Consider the following 23,060-nt stretch of genomic DNA (forward strand, 5'->3'; position numbering starts at 1 on the left):
CTGAATCAATGAATGAATGATTTTCATAAAGATATACCGCCCATCCCTAGTGCACAAGTAAACAACATGAATCCCCCAGTCCTAGTCACTCAATCATTATGTGATTATGAAGCTGGTCAACAAACCAATCAATCATTCTATTTTAATTGAATCTTCTGCAACTGCTACTTTTTTCCACAGAGATTAACATGTCAACCCACAGCTGGCAATCTATAGTGTGAGCTGCTGCTTGTTCTTCTTCTCAATATGGAGCGGAGAATTGTGGGATGGGAACAAAGAGCTACAAAGGAGTGCATTGTTGGGGAGTCACGTGACACATCAGCAGATCCGATGAGACCATGTAGTGCTACTGCTGTTACTGTACGGAGCTATACTGTCCATATTGTCTATGAGTAGAGATAAGCAGGAAGTGCTCCCTCACATATAGGGCAAGATGACACAAAGACGACCAATGTTTGAGGATGTTAACGTCAACACATCGATGGCAGTTTGGGCCTTTCAGAAATCTGATTTTCAATTCAAGTTTACTTGTATAGCACATTTCGAAACAACTTCAGCTGACCAAAGTGCTTTCCAGAAATGCATTTTATTAACCTTACTTTTTGCCTTTGCATACATTCTGCCTGAATAAGGTTTAACATATGAGACAGGTGGTTGAAGTATTCAACGCTTTTAATGCATTAAGCTTGAAGATCATCATATGATGTGGTGATTACACAGTGCTAAAACATATAATAAAATCTCTGGAGCTGACCTGACCAGAATAACGTCATCTCCTGCCATTAACCCTGAAGATGTTGATGTTCAGATCAAGATGACTCATTCATGTCCTCTCTGGAGTTTTCCTCCTGAGAACATCTTGTTCATGTGCTACATTAGAAACACTGACTTATTGATGAGGCTTCAGTCACAAGATCATCAGGAGCTTCTGTTGTGCGGTAGACGATCTGCTTGTGCTGCTTTTCTCACACAGCTGATGCACAGTCCCATTAGGATGACCTCAGAGCTGAGAAGAAACTCTCCTGTCACGTGAAACAGAGCTTTCTGAGATGTGATAATGTGGTGCAGGTTGGCAAAGAACCCCCTTGTGGCCTAGTACCATGTGCATTTTCGGATTAAAGAAAAAACATTTGCAATAATATTTGTATCCTCTACTTTTGCAAAAGAAATAAAATCTACTGCAGACCACCATATTTATGACCTTCTGGTTTTGTGATCTCCGACCCAATTTTAGAGATTTGCAATTTTGTCATTACTCATAAAACCAGGAGGTTGTAAAATCTTCAGGAAATGTGCTGATGTACCGACATTACAGCACCATAAAGTAACACTAATGGAGATACCTTATTGGTTTCTGGTGAACAAACATGGCCTAATGGTAACATGAATGCTACATGGATGGCTTTCTATGTAATATGGTGAAGATTTATAGGCTTTTTGAGCTTGAGACCTAAAAGTGAACTTTGGCATCTCCCAAATTTAGAAAAAAACGATTATATAAACTGTAATAACATCTTCATCTTTTCCCAACTCTTCCACTGTCAAAATAACGCAGAAAAAATGCCATTTGTTGCCTAATTCACATTCAGAAAAAGCTGCCCAGTTGGGGAAAGAATGTCAGAATATCAATCACAGCTAGGAGGATAAAGTTAGGAATTTCTTCTAACACTGATAAGTAATGTCAGCTGGCTATCAAAACACACTAACAGACATAACTTATCAAATCTTCCTCATATTTTCACTGTGACATGTTGTTTTCAGTTCCAGACTCATGAGAAGAGAGACACACATCACAGCCAAACAGACCAGCATAGGAAAAAAAAGAATACTGTTTTTCTGTTCTAATCAAGAAAATTAATTACACGCATTGCTGTTCTCAAGATATAATCATTCATAACAAATTATTTTGATATTGTTAGTTTTTTCCTGCAGATCAGCAGCTGTTATAATTAGAAAATAATCCCTTGTCGAAATAATTATCAAAATATTTTGTTTTTATGGTTTCCTCTATCTATATTGTCAAGCAACACACAAAATGTTAAAAGTTTTCAATGTTTTACTTAAATTTGCTCATGAATATTTTGACTTTAAGCAAATATTTTGTCATTTTGATTGTTTGAACTGTTCTATGTCAGGATTACAGAAAACTCCTCACCAAAAAGAAACTTTAAAACCACAAATATCCACCTGGTGTATTCAGCTTTCACACAATTACTTAATATTGATCATAATTATTGTTGACTGATATGGAATTTTTTTTCTTCATAACGTTTTTGGCTATTATCGTCTAGTCCTAGTATTTGATCCAAACCTTCAATTGGGAAGGACAGTTGTGTTGAAAACTCATCCCAGCTGCACCAGCATGAACATTATGTCCCAACCCAGCATAAAAACAAGCAAAGCAACAGGTTATTTCAGCCTCCTATACACTAAAAACTCAAAGTATAGGTTTGATTCTCACATACAAGCACCTGTTCATTCCAGCGAACTAGCTTTCCCACCTAGATTAGTCAAACATTCAAAGTATTAACACCTACCTTTCCTAAGCCCAAAGCATATAAACACATGCACACTTTCTAGCACAACAATTCCCAAAATACTTATTATTACACAATGACCCAACAGAGACACAGCTCCTCTGCAGCAATAGGACTGAATTGGCTCTGAAATGAGCCACATGTGGGTAAGAGAGTAGCACGGTTTGTCCCTATTCTTACTGCTAAGCCACAGCAGATTGAAAACAGCATCAGCTCTGAGCATGTACAGTTACAGAATCAGTCAAACATAAAGTTGATATGCCCTGAAGGGTTTGCCGTTGGCAACACACAGGGTATTGAAAGACTGAATATTCCACCACAATAATGATTGTAATTGTGTGTAAAGTGAGAACATAATATCAGGTCATGCCTTCAGGTGGTTTAGGGGAATAGTTTTGGTGTGTTAGTTACACTTCCATCTAATACGTCAGGTACAATGTAGCAGCTCTCACACAAAGACATGTCTTCATTAGAGCTGTTCTATCCCCTTTCCAGTCTTTTCTGGCTGAAATCTAGTTTGAGCAAAACTAAAAAAAATCTCTAAACCCTCACTGGCATTTTATTTCACGTGACTCTAATGGACCATGCTTGAAAACAATCCATTGGGTCATGCCTGTCGTGCCAAGACAGATGCGTGAGAGGTGAGCTGTGCTAATACTGTAAACAAGCCATTTTCACAATCCATGTTTACTTCTAAATCAGCTTGTTACATGGATCATAAAACTGCGTGGAGACCAGCTTACATGCTGTAACAAGACTTTTGTGTTTACACTGAATTCCTTTGCAGACTTAATGGTTATTGTGCAGTCAACAGATGGCTGGGCTTTAAAACAGTATGCTACACACATACTTATTATGGGTTTTTTTTTTTACAAGTAAAGATCAGGATTTAACGAATGTCAATGTAGAATTAAAATAGATAACACTGAAATTAATGAGACTGGACTGAGGTCTTTGGCAGGTAATTAAAAATCTGAACGTAAAACCAAGCTGAGCTCCTTCAAAACAACTCTGCCGTCTGCTATCTGCCTCCATCTTCAACTTAAACTGCCAGGATGTACTGAGGGGATTTTCTAATTTCATGCTCCTGTTCCCATTTTAGGGAATTAAACTAAAACTTCTCAAGGCCGCAAACAACTTAACACAAGTGACTTCACATTAATTTAACCTCAACGTCTCCGCGAATGAAATGAAAAGTAAATATCTAAGTGGTGCAAAAAAAGCAACTAGTGTGCAAATAAGTACTAGCCTAAAACTACTGGGCAAACTTTCCCCCAATCCCTTGGAGTAAATCAAAAAGGCATAGCGGATTAGTGCACTGTCGCAAAGCTCCTATTGACCTAGAAGTATGTGCCTTCATCACAACTAAATTAGGGAGCACATGTGTGTATTTTATTAGGTCTGTGTGCATTTGTACGTGTGTCTGTGTGATTAAGCACCAATCGTATCGGTGAAACTAATCCCTTTTCATGGACCTTCATAGTTGAAACCATCAGCCTCAAACTCAGGGTGAAATTATACATTTCAAATGCAATCTTATGTACGACTATGTATTTTAGTGGTAAAATTAGTTTGCACTGACAGGTAAGTGGGATGAAGTGGAGGAGTGAAAAGAAGCTGTGTGAAGTGGCAGCAGGTGTGTGAGGACATTTCTGAAAAAGGGAAGTAAACAACGAAGGAGGCAGTGTGGAGAATTGGCAGTAAAAGGAAAAAAAAAAACAACTTCTAAATCTCTTCAGCCACAACCGGCAACATTAAGCCCCAGTCATCTGGTGACACACCAGACACTCACACACATGCACTGCTGTCAAATAGGGACTTTCACATGGACAAAATGTCACCTGGAAAAGGCTCTGCCAAGTCCGGAGTTGGCAGAAGTTAGTTTTCCTCTTACATACCAACAGGCCACCACCACCACCACCACCACACACATAACTCATCTTATCTCCTGTAAACATGTGCATGTTCCATAATTCTTCATATCAGTCTCATTCACCGACATGTTGCAATGAGTGTGTTTGTGTGAGAGAGAAGACAAATGCAATGTGAATATGCATGCATGCTTTCACAATCCAGCATTTACCAAAGCCTCTTACAAAGACCACCGCACTTTAGAAAAACATGTAATAGACTGCAAAAGACACACATACACTTAACATCCACCCATGGCGTGAAAGTTCTTGAATGAATGTGGTATTATTTTTGTGTAATCTTTGTCTTTTCGTAAATCTTAGAAAAAATTCTTAAATTCAACTAAAATAGCAAGAGGTCAACTAAGTCAAACCTCTCAATATCTGAGGTTTGAAAAATCACAAATGCAGGTTTATACTTTTAGTCAGACTGAAGCATTGACAAATTTAACCGAACAACATAATGTTTTCTAACAAGTCAAATCTTTGGGTTTATAACTAACATTAACACACGATATGTCGTTTTGAGTACTCCTTTTTTGTTTTGTAGCCTGCTTGATGAATGTATGGATGGAAGTGTTTGAGTTTATGAATCATGAATGATTATGACTTTTAGAAAAATTAACCTCAAGTATAGATGATCATAGTTTGGTAAATGTAAGAACATGGAGAAAATACATGTGAAAAACCAAACATGCATGTGATTTGTGGCATGATAATAATGGAAAAAAACGTCCTTTCTAAATAAAAAAATTGCTGTTTTCTTGTAGAATGCTATTTGGTGACAAACCCAATAAATAATACACTGTTTTTGGACTATATTACTTGTTATAAGTAGCATTCTGCAAGAAAACCACAAGATAATTTCAATTTTCTCAAAAAAGTGCATTTTTCAGATTGGAGGTTTTGTTCTTTGTCCATCAGTGATTTCTTTTTAAACTACTTCTCAGGTGAGTCACTGTTAGGGTGAGTTGCTAGAAGAATTTAAAGTTTTCCTCCAAGGTTTATAGAGATTTGACACCCTTTAGTCTTTTTTTCTTTTTCACTCAATGTGCATTACATTAATAGGATAAATCACAGAGGTTTTATAATAATCGTTAAACAAGACATCTGATGGTTAACTAATGCTTTGTGAAAGTCTCTTCTTTGGTAAGATGCTGCTCTGTGGGCAGTGACAGGTGTGGAGTTTGCGTGGGTATAGGAGTTACCTGTCAAACCTGGACGCAGGTGTTCTGAGGTGAGCCCACGAAGACCAAACAGTAAATGTCCACGCAATTTTCCTACAGGGATAATAAAGTTAACCATAACCAAAGACAACCACTAACCATGGGAGGCATCATGGTACTGGAGCTCACCATAAACATTAATTGATAGTTAATTAAACAGGGTCGGCACATTCAGAATCAATGTATCTTCATATGTATATGCACACACAGGTGTTCACAATTAGCATAGTTTAGGACCCCAGTAGTATAACATAGTTGGCCTCACTGTGCCTGTTAAAAAAAATCTCCAATTACAATAAAAATAAATAAATAAATACATTATATCCAAATAGTGTTTTGTGAAAAGGCTTCAAGATTTGGACCAGTTCCCAGTTGGGAACTGGTCTAAACAGTTTCTGAAGGCAATGGTTTGGTTTATGTGCTCGCTAAGGTCTAAGATAAGTCTAAACCTGACCTTAATAGCTAATGTATTATTCAAGCCAGAAAGTATATTAAGTGAGTCTACTCTACAGTCATCAATAAATTACTTACCTGTCAATAAATATATTTAGTCTAGTGAAGTCTAGTCTGGTGCAACTGTAGGTTTTTCCTCCCCTGTAAAATATCACCGCTTTAGAAAGTAATTTCTATTGCTGTATGAATTCTAAGTACACTGAAAATGCAGTGCGTTCTGTCTTACCAATAGACAATCTTCGGTTAGGTTCACCTCATAGACAGAGCTGACAAAGAGGTTGAAGAAGACAGACGTCGCACTTGGCGCGAGGTTATTAACTTATTAAATTTAGCTTCTGTGCTAGCTTTAGCGCACTAGCAAGGACAGCATCAGGTATATTCACCTCGCATATACGTGTTAGATATACATTCTTTTGTTAGTCAAAATTGTTTTAGTGATAACTATTGATTTTTTTTAAAATTTGAATTCATAACCCATGCAAGAAAAAGCCACCTGTGGAAGAGAAGAATAGTTAAGGTACTAGCTGAATTTTATCGAAGCTAATTTTTTGGCTAGCTAAGTTTGCTAAAGTCCCAACAACAAGTATGTGAGCTCCCTGAACAATTTACTGTCTGACTATCCCATCATTACCAATTCAGACTATTTGTCATACTATGATGTTTCCAGCACACATTATGTGGAAATGTGGAGGTTTGGTACTAAAGGACAAATAGCAGATAAAAATGTGCCCTAGTTCTATGTTGTGATTAATGATAAGTATTGAGTTCAATAAAAATGAAGAAATTCAGCAAAGTATGACCTAAAAACTCACTTCAGGTCTAACTTTGTTTGATTTTATGGTACCGAAAACTGTGGGTAAGAAACATGCAAGATCAAAAGTGTAAATGCAAAAATAAAGATATGTGACCTGGGTGGTGAGAAGGACAGATTTTGGTTAAGAGGAGGTGAACAGAGGCAGAGATGGATGAAAAGGACCGAAGATCAAACAGTAAACACACACGTCCACACAATATGCCCTTTATATTGGGTCTTATTGGTAAAATAGCCCCTCTCTGTGAAGATCAGAACAGAGCAGGGCTTCAGGATGCTGGGTTTTAAAGCTCAGATGATAAAAGCCTGCCCAGGGCATAGCTTCTGATTACAAGGGATTAGTTCAGCCGATGGTTTTTGTTCTGATAACAGCCCAAACCTTCAGGTGTTTTCAATATGACATGCTGTCATCTTTGAGTCTATTTTGAGTTCAAGTGTTGCTGTTTGCACTTTGGATCTTAGGCTAAATGTAGGGATTGGCAAGTCAGTGCAAATTGGCGTGTGTTTTGAAGCGCTGCAGTGGTACAAAACAGGCCCAATGGCAAATTATTTGCAACATGATGACAGAAAGCTGAAATCTCCCATCCGCCTGTAAACTGGTTCAACATTTGAATCCAAAGCTGACAATGTAAAAAAAAAAAACAAACAATGTAATTCCTTAAAAGTGTCTCTTTAATGTGGACACTGAACAATATTAATGCAGTTCACTGGATTTTTTTTTTAATTTCAAAAAGATAAATCTAGTTTTCTAATAGATTCAGATGATTACCAAGATTTATTTCAGTGCCATATAATGCTGAAGGTAAAAAATAAAACAAATCACGGTGATCTTGTTCAGTGTTTCATGTCAACTTTAAATTAAATTACTCTCAGTAGCACATATGCTATTTTCAGATGTGATAAAGTAGAACAAAGGTGCTTCATACAATAATCTACAGCAATTACGGTAATTTGTAAGATATTCAGTCTATAGTGATAACAGCAGCAATTAGCGACCTAAGGAACAAATTCACGAATAATGTAGAAAAATCCCCCAGAACATGTAGGTTGTTTTTCTTTAAAAAAAAAATCTGTAGATTTGTTTCCTGTTTCCTACTGTGACACAATGGTTGGTTCTTGCTCATTGAGGTTTGGAAATGAAATGACTAATTTTAATGATGCTTGTCAAGACAGGTGGCATTTGATGTTAAAATAAGGGGTTTTCCTTGAGCCGTGACAATGCTAATGCTCAAACACTAAAGGACAGATTCACACAGACACACAGGCCATAATGACAGGGTTTCAGATGATGAGATAGACTCTTGGGGTTTTCCCTTTGTATCCCTCTGGTCACATCCTCTGTGCTGCATGGCTGGCTGGCTTTTTCAATTTTTGATACCAGTGAAGCTGTTGTGAAGAAAAATGGAAGGATTTTCCCAACCTTTTTTTCTAATATGTGGCTAAATTTCAACTAGTACTAAATAATACCTATTTACTTAGAAATAAAGAAAGGTCTGGTCTCAGCTTTGCACAGTTTTATACATTTTATACATTTTATTTTTACTTTCTGCAGCTTCAGTGACCTGGTTTCTCACAAAAATCTTGTTTCCATTAGACACTGATCCTTGCATCATAGTAGTGAAAGATTGTGTATTTTACAGTATTCTTTTTTGGTATCACAGGTATTTACATGTGACTTTATTATCTCTAGACAACTGTCAATCACAATTGCATTATGCCAACAGATTATAGGCTTCAATAATGCTACAATTATTTAATCAAAACTTGAAAAATTAAATATTTGTGGAAAAAATGTGTTTCTGTATGTTTCCATATGTCTTTATGTTTCACCAGAACTGTTTTGCCTCCTAAATTGCTTCGTAACAGATTATTCATGGGAACTGACTTGTCATAAATCTTTCTTTAAGGCATTATTGTATAAAACTTTCTTTAGATGCAGCTGCTTTGTACTGCATGCTCCTCAGCTATCATAAAACAGACCCTGAGTTATGTGCAAATGAACAGTTTATAACCTAGATTCAGTTATGGCTTACATAATTTTTGCGTTCATCTTGGCCTATTTATTCCCGTTCAGTTTACAGTAGTGTGTACTGCATAAAATTACAGCTAATGTACTTTTTTGTAGTGATTAATATTCCACCTCATGGGGTCCTATATGGGCTGATGAAGGTTTTCAGATTAACAGGAAAGAGTCAAGATGGAAAAGCTACTTTGTGTTTGTTACTTTCAGATGGACAACAGGAAAAGGCCAGCTGGGTCTTCCCACTGTGGGAGCTTGGTGTTCTGGTCCTCCACATTTCCTTGGCAACCAGCAAGGGTCCTAATTGTGGAAGCTCTGCCCCCCTGGTGGTCTGATACCTGTACAGTGCTCTGTGATGCTCTGGACGATGTCCTCTCCCTAGCCTGTAGTCTAGATGGACCCTGTAGGATCCCACTGCTCAGCATATATGCCATCAGCCGCCAGCAGGAATGTCTCCTGCCATTTGTGGTAACATGTATAAGTGTTGTCTTTCTATAAGTGATGGGAAGCACTTCCTCATCTCTGATTGCTTTTTCTTGTTCCTCCCTTCTCATCCCATTTTGTTTTTGTTTTTTTGTCGAACGTGTGATGTCCCACTTTTATTTATTTATTCGTTTGTTTTCCCTTTGTGTTTTTCTATTTTTAGCAGGTTCGTGGTAATTTGGCCAGGCTTCATTCTTGTGTTGAGGAGCTGAGGTCTATACCGGGTGACGGTTGTGTCAAGGGATCAGCCAGAGGAAGTGAGCTGCTGCGACAAACAGTCCTGGACAGTCTGCAGCAGTTTAAACAGTATGTCAGACATACCAGTTCTGGCAGCCAGACTAATACCAAATCTGTAGAGGTGAGTAATAGACTTTGTATGCACATATATTATGTGTATTGTTGATAACTAGTACACATAGTATAAATCCAAAAACAGTTGATTATTAACAGATTACCGATGACAGGTTATGGTAATCTAATGAAAGTCTTAGTATGGTTCTCAAGTCTCGTATTGACTTCTTGCTCTCAGTCCCTCAAAGGAATGCCAAACAAATTATGGCATCTGAAAAACCTTCTAACTTTTATACCAGGACTTCATACATGCAATGCATTCACTCTACCACTGAGCTATATCGCCACCTATGCTAATATTATTGGGTTTGTCATACTGCTATTGTACATAGTTTTCTTATGAGAGGTCAGGCGACAAAGCTCTATTATCAGATTCTTCTCACTGTCGTAACAAAGACCTTGACTCCGTTTGTTAGTTAAGAAGTGCTTTCACAGTGACTATTGTAATTACCATAGTTTAGCAATGTTTATTTAGACTGGAAATGCTGGGGATTGAACCCAGGTCCTCATACCTGGTAGAGTAGAGCACATGCTTCCTCTGAGCTACATCACCACAGTGATTTGATCATGAGTAGATTATAGGTGAGTTTTTGCGCAATTCACCACTCACAAGTGAAATGCTAGGATGGGAAATTCATGGAAAGAGTAAATGAGGTATGTTTCGATTCTTCCTAAGAAGCTTTTTGACAAATGAACTTTGATCAAATATTCCTGAGATTGCAACATGACAAATACCTTCTGAGCATGTCAGACTATAAATGGAGATGCTGGGAATTGAACCCAAGACCTCATACATGCGAAGCATGCGCTCTACCACTGAGCTACATCCCCACAACTATTAGTAGTATATTATAAAATTTAAAAAGTGTGTCCTTTACACAGGGGAAGCAATATCAAATGTTGTGGAAGTTTTACAGTTTTTTTAATTTTAAACAACCTTATTTTATTTCCATTAAGGTTCAGCTACTTTTGTCTCTACAGATCCATTATGAAGGAGCATCTCTTGAGCAGTAGACTAGCTCTTATTGAATAAAGCTCTTTGTTATTCAAGTTTTGTACTTCATGCTAATGGAGGAGGGAAAGGGCTCCACTCATACCTGTTAAACTGGCTCCTTTTAGATCCAATTCAATGAATTTAAAAGCTGCAAAAAAAAAAAAACGAATTGAAAATCTAATTTGCATTTTTAAAAGCCCTAAAACACTCTGTTAACAGTCCATTTTAGTGGCAGAGAAACCTTCATATCCTCTATCAAGCTGTCCTCTAAACCAGCTCATGTACATTTTAAATGCAGGAAATTGGCTCCATTCATCTCTTGGTGAGCCATCTGTCTAGAAGAAGTTGTAAAACTGAGATCAGGGAAGCTGCAGTAGCTTTTTCACCTGTCTGCAAAAAATTACAATATAGTATCATATATACTTTACAAATCTGCAAAATGTGTAAAATGTTTTGTGCCCTACTTTTTTGTTTCAATCACTTTTGTGCAACTTTCAAGATTTTTTTAAATCTCTAAATAATATGTAATATAATAGAGTTTAAGTCTCTACTCACATACACATGCTCAAGTGCATTCCTCTATTTTGATAAAAGTGACATTAATGCATCATATTTTGGATGCAGCTAGCTGCTTTATTTATATTACACTCAATGAGTCTTCACCAGCTTAAGGATAAACTTTTTTGGACCTTTCTGTCTGAATAATATTGTTAGGACCAAAACCACTGTTAAAAACTGCAAAGTCATACCTCGTAACAAAAAAAGGAAAAGTAGCAGATGTTAGCGAATGACTTTTCAAGAATTATTAGCTGATATTACAGCAACCATCTGTTTAATTTAACTTGTGGAGTGTGGAAGCCATTGAGAAATGAGCCAGTCACTGCCCTCCTTGTTAAAAGTGAATAACGCGTCCTGTGGATAGAAGGCTGTGGGTTGTTGATGAAGATTTCTCAGATCTATTCAGCTTGGGGCGGACATGCAATTACACTAAGACTCACTGTTTCTGACAGCAGCAGATATTAATAGGACACAGAAAGACACTCAGTACAGACATGGCCTATGTCTATGTCTGTTTTTGTCTGTATGTTCAAATGTTTCCAGTGTTATGTGTCTCTTGTCCTTGATGGTATGCCTCAGTCTTTAACAGGAGCTCAGTACATCAAACCCACCAATAATCTCATTGACAATCATCATTTTCTGCCTATGCTAATGTGATAAAGTGGGACACAGCCTGTTACTTTATGTTTCGCTCCCATTGGGTATGTAAATGCTGCTGAAAACTAATTTGGACTCTTATCAGATACATCATAGCAGCTCCTTTATTGTTGTTTTTTGCAGCTTGAAATCCATCCTCTGCACAAATCTTAATCATCGGAAACTTAGTGGATTAGTAAAAACATGTCACTGTGAAAATGATAGCTTATCTGTCACAGTCAAAAGTAAAATCACAGATGATAAGAAAGGAGTGCTTTTTTATACAAACCCACACTTTCACAGTATCATCTATGTGGAGTTTTCTGAAACAGCATTGACACAGCGTCATTGAAACAGGGTCTTGGTGGGAGTTTTCTTCCATCTTAAGTAGAGGAGGACAGCATCATTAGCAGTAAATATAGGAACATATAAGTTGACTGTATGTTATGTCTCTAAAGAACAGTAGAAGCATCATACCCTAAGAATGCTTTGTTGCGGTGATGCAGAGGCCTTTTCAACTGAACATGTGATGACTTTACATAAACATAATCTGTCATAATTCCAGCTGTAACAATTAAAAATAGGCTTTTGGGAAAGAGTTGTGGGGAAGAACAAAGACGTTGTTTAATAATAGTAAAACAAAAACTGATTGAGGTTTTTTAAGTGTGGTTGAAGCATAAGATCCTTGATTGCCTTAATTACTTTTCCACTTGTCTCTGACCAGAGCAGATGGCATTTATAGTAATTTTCCAGCAAAATGAAAATGAATTAACAGTTTGAAAGTGCCTGGCTTCTTGATCAAGTTCTATGTCTCTATTCTTTGAGTGTTTTGGTTTCTTTTTTTGTACCAAATTTGTTTCTCTACAGTTCCAGGATTGAGCATTTGTCATGTAAAACATTTCCCCATTTTTTTGCTATATTTCTCAGGTAACTGTGGTGACCAGCCAGCATGGAGGGAGCGTTGTCCACCAGTTGGAGATGGGGCTTAAAGATGCTGACCTGATGTCACTGAAGCGGCTCCTGGTGGTCCAAATATATAGTTCTGCAGACTGGGGGAAGGATGCCCCCTCACCTGAGGCCACACCTTCTGAAACTGACAGTAAGAGTCAAAGATCCACAGTTTGACTCGTCTGTATTTGGCTCTTCTTGTGTTTTGGAGATGGTGCTTTGTTAGTTTTCCCACCATGGATACATTACCCTTCAATACAACTGGTCATCACAGTGACACCACAGGAAACTGCTGTAGCATGCAGGATATATTAAATTAATGCAATAGAAATACATACAAGTCCAAATAATATAGGCCACAGTGAATAGCCTGTCTGGTATTGTTTTTGCCAGATGTTGGTGGTGATAGTGACTGATGGCTAATATCACGCTTCTCAACTGAAAATAATGACTATCCGGGAAAGTATTACCTCTGACTTTGAGTTTTAATTCCAATGATTCACATTAATTTAGTGAGGAGTTTATGACCTTAGCCAGATGTTCGGTTCATAAGTTACCCAGTATCTAATAATGTGATGAATAATGCCTTTTCTTTGTCAAAATTTTCAGTGTCTTTACTTTATTTGGCACCCTAGTGACCTTTAAATTATACTGCTAATTAACCTCTTGAAGCATAGCTATTCAAAGAGGTTTACTTCAGTCCTGTTTAACAGAAGAAAGATGGAGTAGTGATAATTCTTTGACAAAACAATAGTCTGCATTGTTTTCACATCCCTTTTTGTCTTTTCATGTCACCTTTTCCACACCATGTATAGCGTCATCTCACTTCAAACAGGCCAAAAAAGGTAACAGCTGCTCCACACTACTTTTGACTGATGAAAAAGCACTAATAAGGGCGAGTAGTCAACTTGAACCAGTACCATGTGATAGAAAGCACCGTTAGACAGGAGTGTAACACACAGTGTTGTGTTTGGCCTTTATAACACAAACATGCATGATTAGTATATGTACTTGTAGGAGGCCTGCTATCTATTTCTAGAAGAGACCTTGCTCCCCCTCACTTTCCACATACCATACTCACATTTCCTTAATCATCGTCAGTTGAACTGTGCAGTTTTGACCCATTTATTACACTGTATTTTTTTACTGTTAGCATCAAGTAAATATATGTGCTCAACATTTGTGTCACAATTTATAGACTTTGGCTGTACTCCAAACATTTACCAATGCTCTCAGCGAGCTTAATTTCATAATAACATGTCATTGTCAGTAATTACATGAAGGTTTTAGTGGTGTGGATAAATAAGTAGAGAGTGCAGTGAAGACAGGATGGGATGGAAGGGAATGAAAAGTAGGAACTGAAAGAAAAAGAAAGTGAGAGTAAAGCTAAGAAAAGTAAACATCTGGATGGAGAAGAAAAAGCTCCAGCCATCATAATATGTATGCTCCATCTGACATACTGTCATTTATTTCATACAAATTAGTAATTACTAGTATCAGTGGAGAAAATGGCCGAACTGACTGAAGTGTTTGGTATGACGGAAACATATTCCTAACAATGTTGTGAGTTTTAAATCACTTGACACACTTATGACAGTTATGTAACACCATCTGCAACCTTGTTTGTTGTCGTCGGCTCTCTCTGTTGCTTTAATGTTCTATTTAAAGTAAGAAAAAATACAGATTTGTCCCAGTTCTTCCCATTAACTGTTCCTTTTGTTTACAGTGGCATATTTCTTAGGTTTGGAGCAGCATAAGATACTCAACCATTGTTAAATAAATCTGCTCTGGATAGGATTAAGTTGGATTAAATTATAGTTTTGGTTGGCAAAAACTTTTAACAGGAAAAAAATAACACAATGCTATTATAAGCCAACAGTGTAACTGTCAAGTACAAATTGATCAGAAAGTGGCTGAAAATAAAACAAAAAAAACCAAAAAAAACCCCAAAGTTCTGTTGTACAGAAGTAGAGTACAATCTCTCAGTTTCTCTACAAAAAGCATAAATCACATATAGCAGATGACAACACACTAAACAATCTGTTGAAAGCTGTTGAAGGTTACTATTGAGGAGTAACCTGTCACTTAATCTGCATGGATTTGTTTAGCTCTTAAGGAACAACTATTGATCTGAAGAGGAGGACAGAGTAAACACTTACCAATGATTACTCATGTAAAGCTTTGCAACAGTGCAGCCATTCTCTTAGTGTTATTATAGACAAAGGAGGAAGTGGGACACCCAAAGGAGGTGACAGGACACCCATTTCTAAAAGCGGGTTTCACAAGCACCCAGGAGAAAAAAGCCATAGGCTACCTGTAGTACAAAAAAATGAGTAGAAATTTTCTGCTTCTGCTCTCATTATCACTAGGATATTGGTGCCCAAACAAAAACAGTGCCATTGAGGACAGAAGTGTTTGGAGTGAAGCCTGGGAGACATGGTTTTCTATTCACCACATTTTGATTACACTGAGGCCTACACCCTCTTAGATGCTGTTTTGCCACTGGGTTTCTCTACAGTGTTGTTTATGGCATAGAGTGTTTGAGACATGATCATCTCTCTTTGACTTGAAGGACTACACCCTCCTATTTATGTCAACACCAGTGGTGCTGCTACATCACTGATGTGCCACATAAAGTAGTTTATTAGAAATGTTTATTTGCACAATGGAGAACACATTATTGTGTTGCTAACAAAACATTTTCATACACAGTGTCGGAGTGTGAACGTCATTATACACTAGTAAATTGTAAGGTTTTTTTAGCATGGGTGTTTTAGCATCACTGTATGGTTTGGTAATCATTTATCAGTATTTGGTTTAGCACCACCAGTGATACCTTTTACATTGTTTAATCAAACACAGAACTGTTTTCCCTATATCACTGTTGAACAATCTGGGAATTGAAAGGGGATTATATGTAATACTGTAATGGTGGGAGAACAGCAGAACCTGTAGACTTGTTTATTAACTTCTACTAACCTCTGTCTTAAGTGAGACATCAGTTAAATTCATTTATTTAATTACTTTTTCATAGTCAGCGTTTTACCTACAGTAGATTGTGATCTTAAATGTCTTAAACACTGCCTATGCTTCTTGTCCGTTTACAGCAGTGCATCACTTCACTTTGTGCTCAGATGTGTGTGTTGACATAAATCACTACTTATTTTACCTTCCTAGGAACTGGACAGCTCAGATAAAGGCCTGAAAAATGGAACACAAAGTGTGAAGAAAAAGCCATATTCTCTATCACTAGATTTCATAAAGATCCAGTTTAGCAGATGCAGTTAGAAGTTACATTAGTTAGCCAATGTACTAATACTAGCCAGTGCCAAACTTCCTGTTTTCTCATTAATTTAAGAATTATAACTTTATTTTACTTTATTTCATCCTTTCATCATCACATGTAAAGTAGTGGAATGACAGCTGCATGTGTTTTATGGACTCAGATGCACACAGACTGAAGACAGAATAATGAATTAAAGCGGACCCAGGGACAGGAAATAATGCAATCCAACTTCCATACTTTGGATATATATTTTTATCTTTATCTAAACTAAAAGGTTGTTTGAAGAAAACCACTGACTTCATGAGGCACACAGTATAATAAGTAGCTTGATTGTAAAATGAGAAAATCCTGTCATTTTTCTCCTCTCAGATCTTACTAACACTGGATTATCTCAGTCTGTTCTGTAAAAATGATCCAAAACATTCTAAATTGACCTCAGATAGTCTGCAATTACTTATACTGACACAGGCTTAAATCAAAGACAAGAGCTTTATCTGTCTAGCCAGTATGGGGTGTTTGCAGAAGTCCTGAAACAGTTTTTTTTTTTTTTTTTTTTTGTTAAAGACAGTTACTTCCACAGAGGTGATATGCGGAAGAAAACTAAAATGAAATTCCTTAGCAAGCCTTCTTTTATAAAGAAGAAATGTGTTACCCATAGCCAAGTGGTTAGGGAGCATACCACTCCTAAATCCTGGCTGATAGTTCCATTTAGTGCTTGTCATTCCATAACTCTCATTCCCTACATTTCCTGTCTCTCCCCTCTGTCTCTATCAAGTAATGGCAAAATGGCCATAAAATAATGTAAAAAAAAAAAAAAAAAAAGTGGGTTGACCCCGTTTCCAATCTGGTCTTTCCATTTGTAAAGCACTTCTTAAGTTATTGTTGGAACGAGATGTGTAACTAATATACTCGTCCTAATATGCTTAAATGTAGCCATTTGATTCTGGGAATACTCAGAAATCTGGGTGTGTTATGGAATTATAGCTGCCTGTGTGTGCAAAATTTTGGGAGGGAAGAAATATTGCAGCAAATACATGTCATTGAACACCAAACTGTTTATTTTAGCTGTGTGTCAGTCAGTCAGTGAGTCCACAGAGTGCAGTATACTATGTGAAGTGGGTGGGGGATCCTTCTTCTCATCTGTACCGAAGAGAACACACTGCAAACTTTCCCACTCTGCATCTGTCTCTCATCACTGCCATTCACACATCTCTCAGTAGAAAATGGGGTCATGACTATGAAACAGACAGTAACAGTCTCTCACATGGTTCAGTGCTGCTCCCTGAAGCTCCTAGAAACATTTGTTGAGACTGGAGGTTATGCAAATCTGTCATGTTTCAAAAAGCAGTCAGCTGTTCTGCTCACGCTCCGTGTGTGTAATTGAGATGTAGCACGTTTGATAATGTGAAGCCTTGTCTAAAAGGCTTCTCCGTCACTTTATGAAAACCTTTTTTTGTCTCATAGGTGAAATGAAGGCACTAGGTGTAGACATTTTGGCTCGTTCTTATCTCTTTGAGGTCACGTCTCATGAATTGAACTGTTTAAAAGTTAAAAGGTTACGGGTCAACACATAGCTGGAAACAAATCATGTCAGCGAGGTTCCTGTGAAATATATAAATCCAAATGTTCTTGTTTGTGTGTCTGAAGGCCACTGCCTTGATAAGCATCCTGTTTTTGTCAAAACTAAACCAGTGTATCCTTGTATCCCTGGGTTGTTGTGTAATTGCACAGCTGAACACCAGAGACACAGAAATGGGTCGCAGAGTGAGAGTGAACGAACAGAGAGGGAAAAGGAGCACACTGAGACAGAGGCAGAGTTGATTATGGAACCAGTGGTTTAGGTTTTCCTTCTCACTTGTAAACATCCAGCCTCAAAGCCATGTATTAAAGAGTCGACAAGTCCCACAGTCACATTTTTTAGTCAGCTTGAGTGAGGCAATTATTTTCAGTGCTAATATCCTTTTTATCTGAATATTCACCTTTACAATCTCTACACAAATTAGTTGTCATAACATATCTTTGGTCATTGTACTACAGAAAAGTACCACAAGTAATAATTGCTCTCTTTTTGTCTTACAAATGTGACTCTCCCATAATAGTAGAACCATGTTTTTTAATTACTCTTCATGGTGAAATTGGGTCAGAATTTAATGAAAGCAACAGTTTTCAAAGTAACAGCTACTGTGTTACATTTTAAGATGCATTGAACTCTACAACAGGTGAAAAAAATGAAGATGAACAGATAGCACTGTCATTAATACATGTAGCATCTGTTCCTCAGCCTTATTGTTGGTGTGTGACTCTGTGTTGCTTTTAGCTCAACATTTCCGAACAAATACTCCATGGCACTAATAAATGAACAAATTCCTGATCCAGGTCTGTAGAGTTTTGTTACTAGCAGCTCATTAGTTATCCAGTTTGGGTTTTGTCTCTGAGAGGCTCAGTGAGACACAAAGGAACTACAGAGGATAGAGATATGTTAGCTGTGTATAAGGAGCAGACAGAGCAGACAATGTGATGGAAGACTTGGATCCTTTATCTACTTCAACATGCCAAAGGAAGTTCCTGCCAGCTGTAGCAGTTTAATACTTTAGTCTCTGCAGACTAATGAAATGTAAACTCTTGAACAGATTCAATTCCTACTGACTATTGCTGTGTGTATGAGATGTGGATGAAACAAGTCAGAGCATTATCTTGTATTCTGTGCTATGGGTTGGTGTGCAGTCTGCTGCACTTTGAACTGAGCATTTGGTAGTTTCCACCTAGGTTTGATTTACAAATCGTCATCTCCCTCTTTCGGTATAATATTTTTTTGCTTCATACTGATACTGATATGACTACTTCAAATATTTATGGTGATATTGTGAGGTGAAGTACACTTTATGAATACACTATACATATTAATGTAAGCACACATATGACAAAACAGAAATTTACTGTCCGGGCAGTTTCATAGAATCCAAAAAGGTGGATATGTTTTAGGTACATGGTCAGAGGTTATCAGGAGATGACAAATATTTTAAGAGATAGCCACAAATGTACACACCACACTGTTCAGCTTCTCAGCAGGAGCAGATAACTACATTTACCATAAAACTGGGTTCTTATCTGATGACCTGATCTCTTTCTCAATTTCAAGACTTTCGCATTTTGAAAGTTATCTCCTCTTCAGAGTTCCCAGAATCGGTTAACAGCACAGTAATGTTTTAAAATGATAGTCCAAAAAAAAACAAAAAAAACAGACCTCATAAATACAAAGCATATGCTACATTCCTATTAAGTGTCCAGTTTCTCACCATCACAGAAATGGTTGGATATTCTTTTAAGTAAGAAAACAGTGATACCAATCACTATATGGCATTTCAGATGTACTGCATATGTTAATAATAAAGCACAGTTTACTTGTACCACAGGGTGAGATGCTAGTTGTAAAGGTGGAGATACTGGGGTTTGAACCCAAGACCTCATACATGTGAAATATGCGCTCTCCCACTGAGCTACAACCCCTCCATTTCCATATATAAATACATATAATCTCACAGTTATTCAGTGAAACTGCTCAGTTCACAGTCATTGTTTCTGCATCCAACTCTATCAAACTCAGCAGAAGTTGTTACATGACATGCACTGATTCAGTACTGGTGTTATTGGTCCAGTACTGGTCCAAACAGCTGGATAGCAGTGATCATGAATCCTATCCATAGGTTGATCTATTCAGTAGTTTTTACCAAGGTGATGATGCATGACTAGCTAATTAAATAATTCAGCAACTTTATATATGCACAGTATTTAATTATTTGGTGGACATTGTTTGACAAAGTTAGACAACAGCATGCCTGATGGTGCTTTATACACAAATTATCATGTGTCTTTTATACAAAATAAAGCATATTTCTGATTAATTAAACACTAGTGTCAGATTAGTACATGGTATCAACTGATACCCAAAGCTTGGGAATCAGTAACCCGATCCGAATTAGTATCGGAACTGGAAAATGGAATCGGGGCATAGCAAATTGTTAATCTCAGTATTAAAGGCTGGAAGTCAAACAATTACAGAATATTTGACAGAAACACAGATTAAGGCTATTTTATTTTAGCTTTCTTTATGTCTAGTCTCATATAATCTGACATGTTGTCTTTGAAAACCCTTGAAATTCTTTTTTATGTTCCTTACTGAGTGGATGTTTTCACAGAGATAACAAATCCCTGCTTTATGTGGCATTCAGTGGCATTTTTTTAAAGGTACAGTTGTCAGAAAGCAGAGGCTATCACTGAATGAACCTGGAAATAGACATATTTCTGTACCCAGTAAAGATGTAAAGACATGTTTTGCTGTGAATATGGGAAAACAGTTATCTGACTGCTGGCAATGGCTGGGGAAGTTAGTGTTATTGCATTGCTTACAGTGTGACATCCAATAGCACTTGGGCAAGTTCCTACTTCCTATCTTTTGTAATGGTAAAGTAAATACTTTTTTTGATAGTACAACTTATAGTAAGACTCAGAGATGCTGGGGATTGAACCCAGGACCTCATACACACAAAGCATACACACTACCACTGAGCTACATCCCCTTTGTGAATGGTTACTGATGTTTTCTTTTTTGTGAAGTAACTGCTGATGAAGTCACGTTTTTGTCTCTGCTTTACCTTATAATGATCAAAGTTGTTATAAGTTATCTCGTATTTTAAGGGACTGCAGCAAAAGGATTATATTTCACAGATGAGGTGATAAGTTTTTTTTAGCTTATTTAAAACTGCAGGAACATTGGCAGGAAAGACCGTCTGAGTTTCCTCTCAGTTCAGATGAACAGACAATTTAAATATAGATGCTTTTCAAAGCTGCCATTTCACAGAATAGAGCAGTTGTCTGATTGTTGACTGTAGTCATGCTAAATGATAGTGACTATTATTTGGTGTAAGGTTGCAAAGGGTTTGTAATCCATTACAGTCTGTATTGTTTTTTGTGATTCACCATCAACAGTTGCCTCAGACACTCACATTTTGAAAATGGGAGTTACTGCGGATTGAAGCCATGATTATGTAATATTACTATTACCAAAGTCAGTAGAAGATGCTGCTTTTATAACAAAGGGATGCGAGCCAGAGGATTACGTTTGACAGATGAATACAGGTGTATTTTACTGTAGCTTAATCTCTGAGCCGACATGTTGTCTTTGAAAACACTTTAAGTTCTTATTTATTTAACTTACTGAATGGAGGTTATCTCTGTTCCACAAATCATCATTTCCACCATGGAGAGATAAGAAATCCATTTAAGATAAGATCCAATATGAGGAAATAACACTAACATTTTGGTAATGTATCAACTAGCAGAGATATACAACAGTGTGTAGTAAACTGTATGTGTGGAGTGTAGTTTTCTCTGGCGCAGATTGCATTTTTATGTCATGTGGTATAATAACTCCATGCTCCTAGCAGAGACTGGCTCTGTGGAAGCATTTTGCTGAAATGAGGGTGAATATTTTCATTGTGCAGTGGTCATTTTCCATCTTTCTGTTCTTTGGGCATTATCACTTTCAAAGCCCACCTTCCGAGGCGAAAGGAGAACAGCCTTTGAGCTGCAGCTACACAGAGACAATAGTAAGTTTCGACAAAGGCACATCGTTTGTGTGTAGTTTTCATTTGAAGGGGTTTCATCATTTTAATATCACAACATGCTTCTTTATGCACACTTTTTCTTTTTCTACCAACACTTCAAATATAAAGCAATGTATCCTGCCCTGCCCTCAAGGACTAGCCACTTTTACTTTTATTCTGGACCTATCAATATCACTGACACAGAGCCACCAAAGTTTGAAGGTGGGTCTGGCTATAAGAGAGTAGACCTAGAAACATTTACGTCAATCAAAGCTTTGCTGGGAGATATTTCATCATGCTCAGAGTTATTTGTTTGCAGTGTCAGGACTGATTTGACTGAAACCATGTTGCATGAATCTATTATTGAAGTACTATCTCATAAGAAGTGGAGATGCTGGGGATTGAACCCAGGACCTCATACATGCGAAGCATGTGCTCTACCACTGAGCTACATCCCCTCACTGTAAATCAAATTTTTATTGGAGGTTTATCAAAAAGAACAACAAAATGTTTCACACTAAGTTTTTCTAGTATCTCCAACTTGAACTTAAAATGAGAGACTGGAGGATGACTGTAGAACCTATATTTCTTTCTTTCTTTTTTTCTTTTTTTTTGCAATTTCACTAAACTATGGCACAATTATATTGTTCTTACTGGTTTATAATTTAAGGAAAAAAACATTGTGTGGCAGCCCAAGTAAAATTTTGCAACTTACATTTTTCATAAACTAGGCAAAGCAGATCTTCACAACTTGTCAGTGACTATGTTTTGTTTGCATTCCATCTTTATAATTTAAATTTAGTGCATGCTGACCTCTCCACAACATTAGCAAATCGAGAGGAAGGTGTCTAATTACACTGCTTACAATCTTCCCAGTATTCTGAAAGTAGCAGAGGACCAGATGAGGTGAGGGAGTGGTTCTATAACATCTGTGACTGTGCATTCCTTTCCTGAGCATATTTGTTTATTCCCAATGCTTTTCTAAATAATTTAAATCTATATGCAAATAAGTGTTACAGTGTCTGCACCCTCTTAACCCTCTCAGAATTTGCTTCATAATAAAATGGAGTATTATGAAAAGCTATGTGATGCATACTTAGTAAACTTCCCTGTTAAACCATTTCAAACAGTAACCAAAATCTGTTTCCTCATCATCCCAGTTTGACAAATATTCATTCAAACAGTATTAGTCCTTCACATCCACTTCTCAGCTTTGTCAAGGCATTTATCTCAAATTCAAATAC

At 37.2% G+C, this 23,060-nt stretch overlaps 1 protein-coding gene and 3 non-coding genes across 4 annotated transcripts in view; 1 reads left to right on the forward strand and 3 right to left on the reverse strand.

Moving 5' to 3' along the window:
• The first annotated feature begins 9,167 nt into the window (after positions 1-9,167).
• The window catches only part of m1ap (meiosis 1 associated protein), a 40,410-nt gene continuing 26,517 nt past the window's right edge, over positions 9,168-23,060 (forward strand). Inside the window, exons 1-3 of the mRNA XM_030161905.1 lie at positions 9,168-9,425; positions 9,604-9,798; positions 12,907-13,078. Of these exons, the coding sequence (XP_030017765.1) occupies positions 9,168-9,425; positions 9,604-9,798; positions 12,907-13,078 (625 nt within the window). The remainder of the gene's footprint in view (positions 9,426-9,603; positions 9,799-12,906; positions 13,079-23,060) is intronic.
• Positions 10,551-10,622, reverse strand: trnaa-cgc (transfer RNA alanine (anticodon CGC)). Its single transcript has one exon. It is a non-coding gene; the product is annotated as a tRNA-Ala (tRNA).
• Positions 20,719-20,790, reverse strand: trnat-ugu (transfer RNA threonine (anticodon UGU)). Its single transcript has one exon. It is a non-coding gene; the product is annotated as a tRNA-Thr (tRNA).
• trnaa-cgc (transfer RNA alanine (anticodon CGC)) lies at positions 22,203-22,274 on the reverse strand. Its single transcript has one exon. It is a non-coding gene; the product is annotated as a tRNA-Ala (tRNA).

The sequence above is a fragment of the Sphaeramia orbicularis genome, chromosome 18 (genome assembly GCF_902148855.1).
Source record: "Sphaeramia orbicularis chromosome 18, fSphaOr1.1, whole genome shotgun sequence".
NCBI lineage: Eukaryota > Metazoa > Chordata > Actinopteri > Kurtiformes > Apogonidae > Sphaeramia > Sphaeramia orbicularis.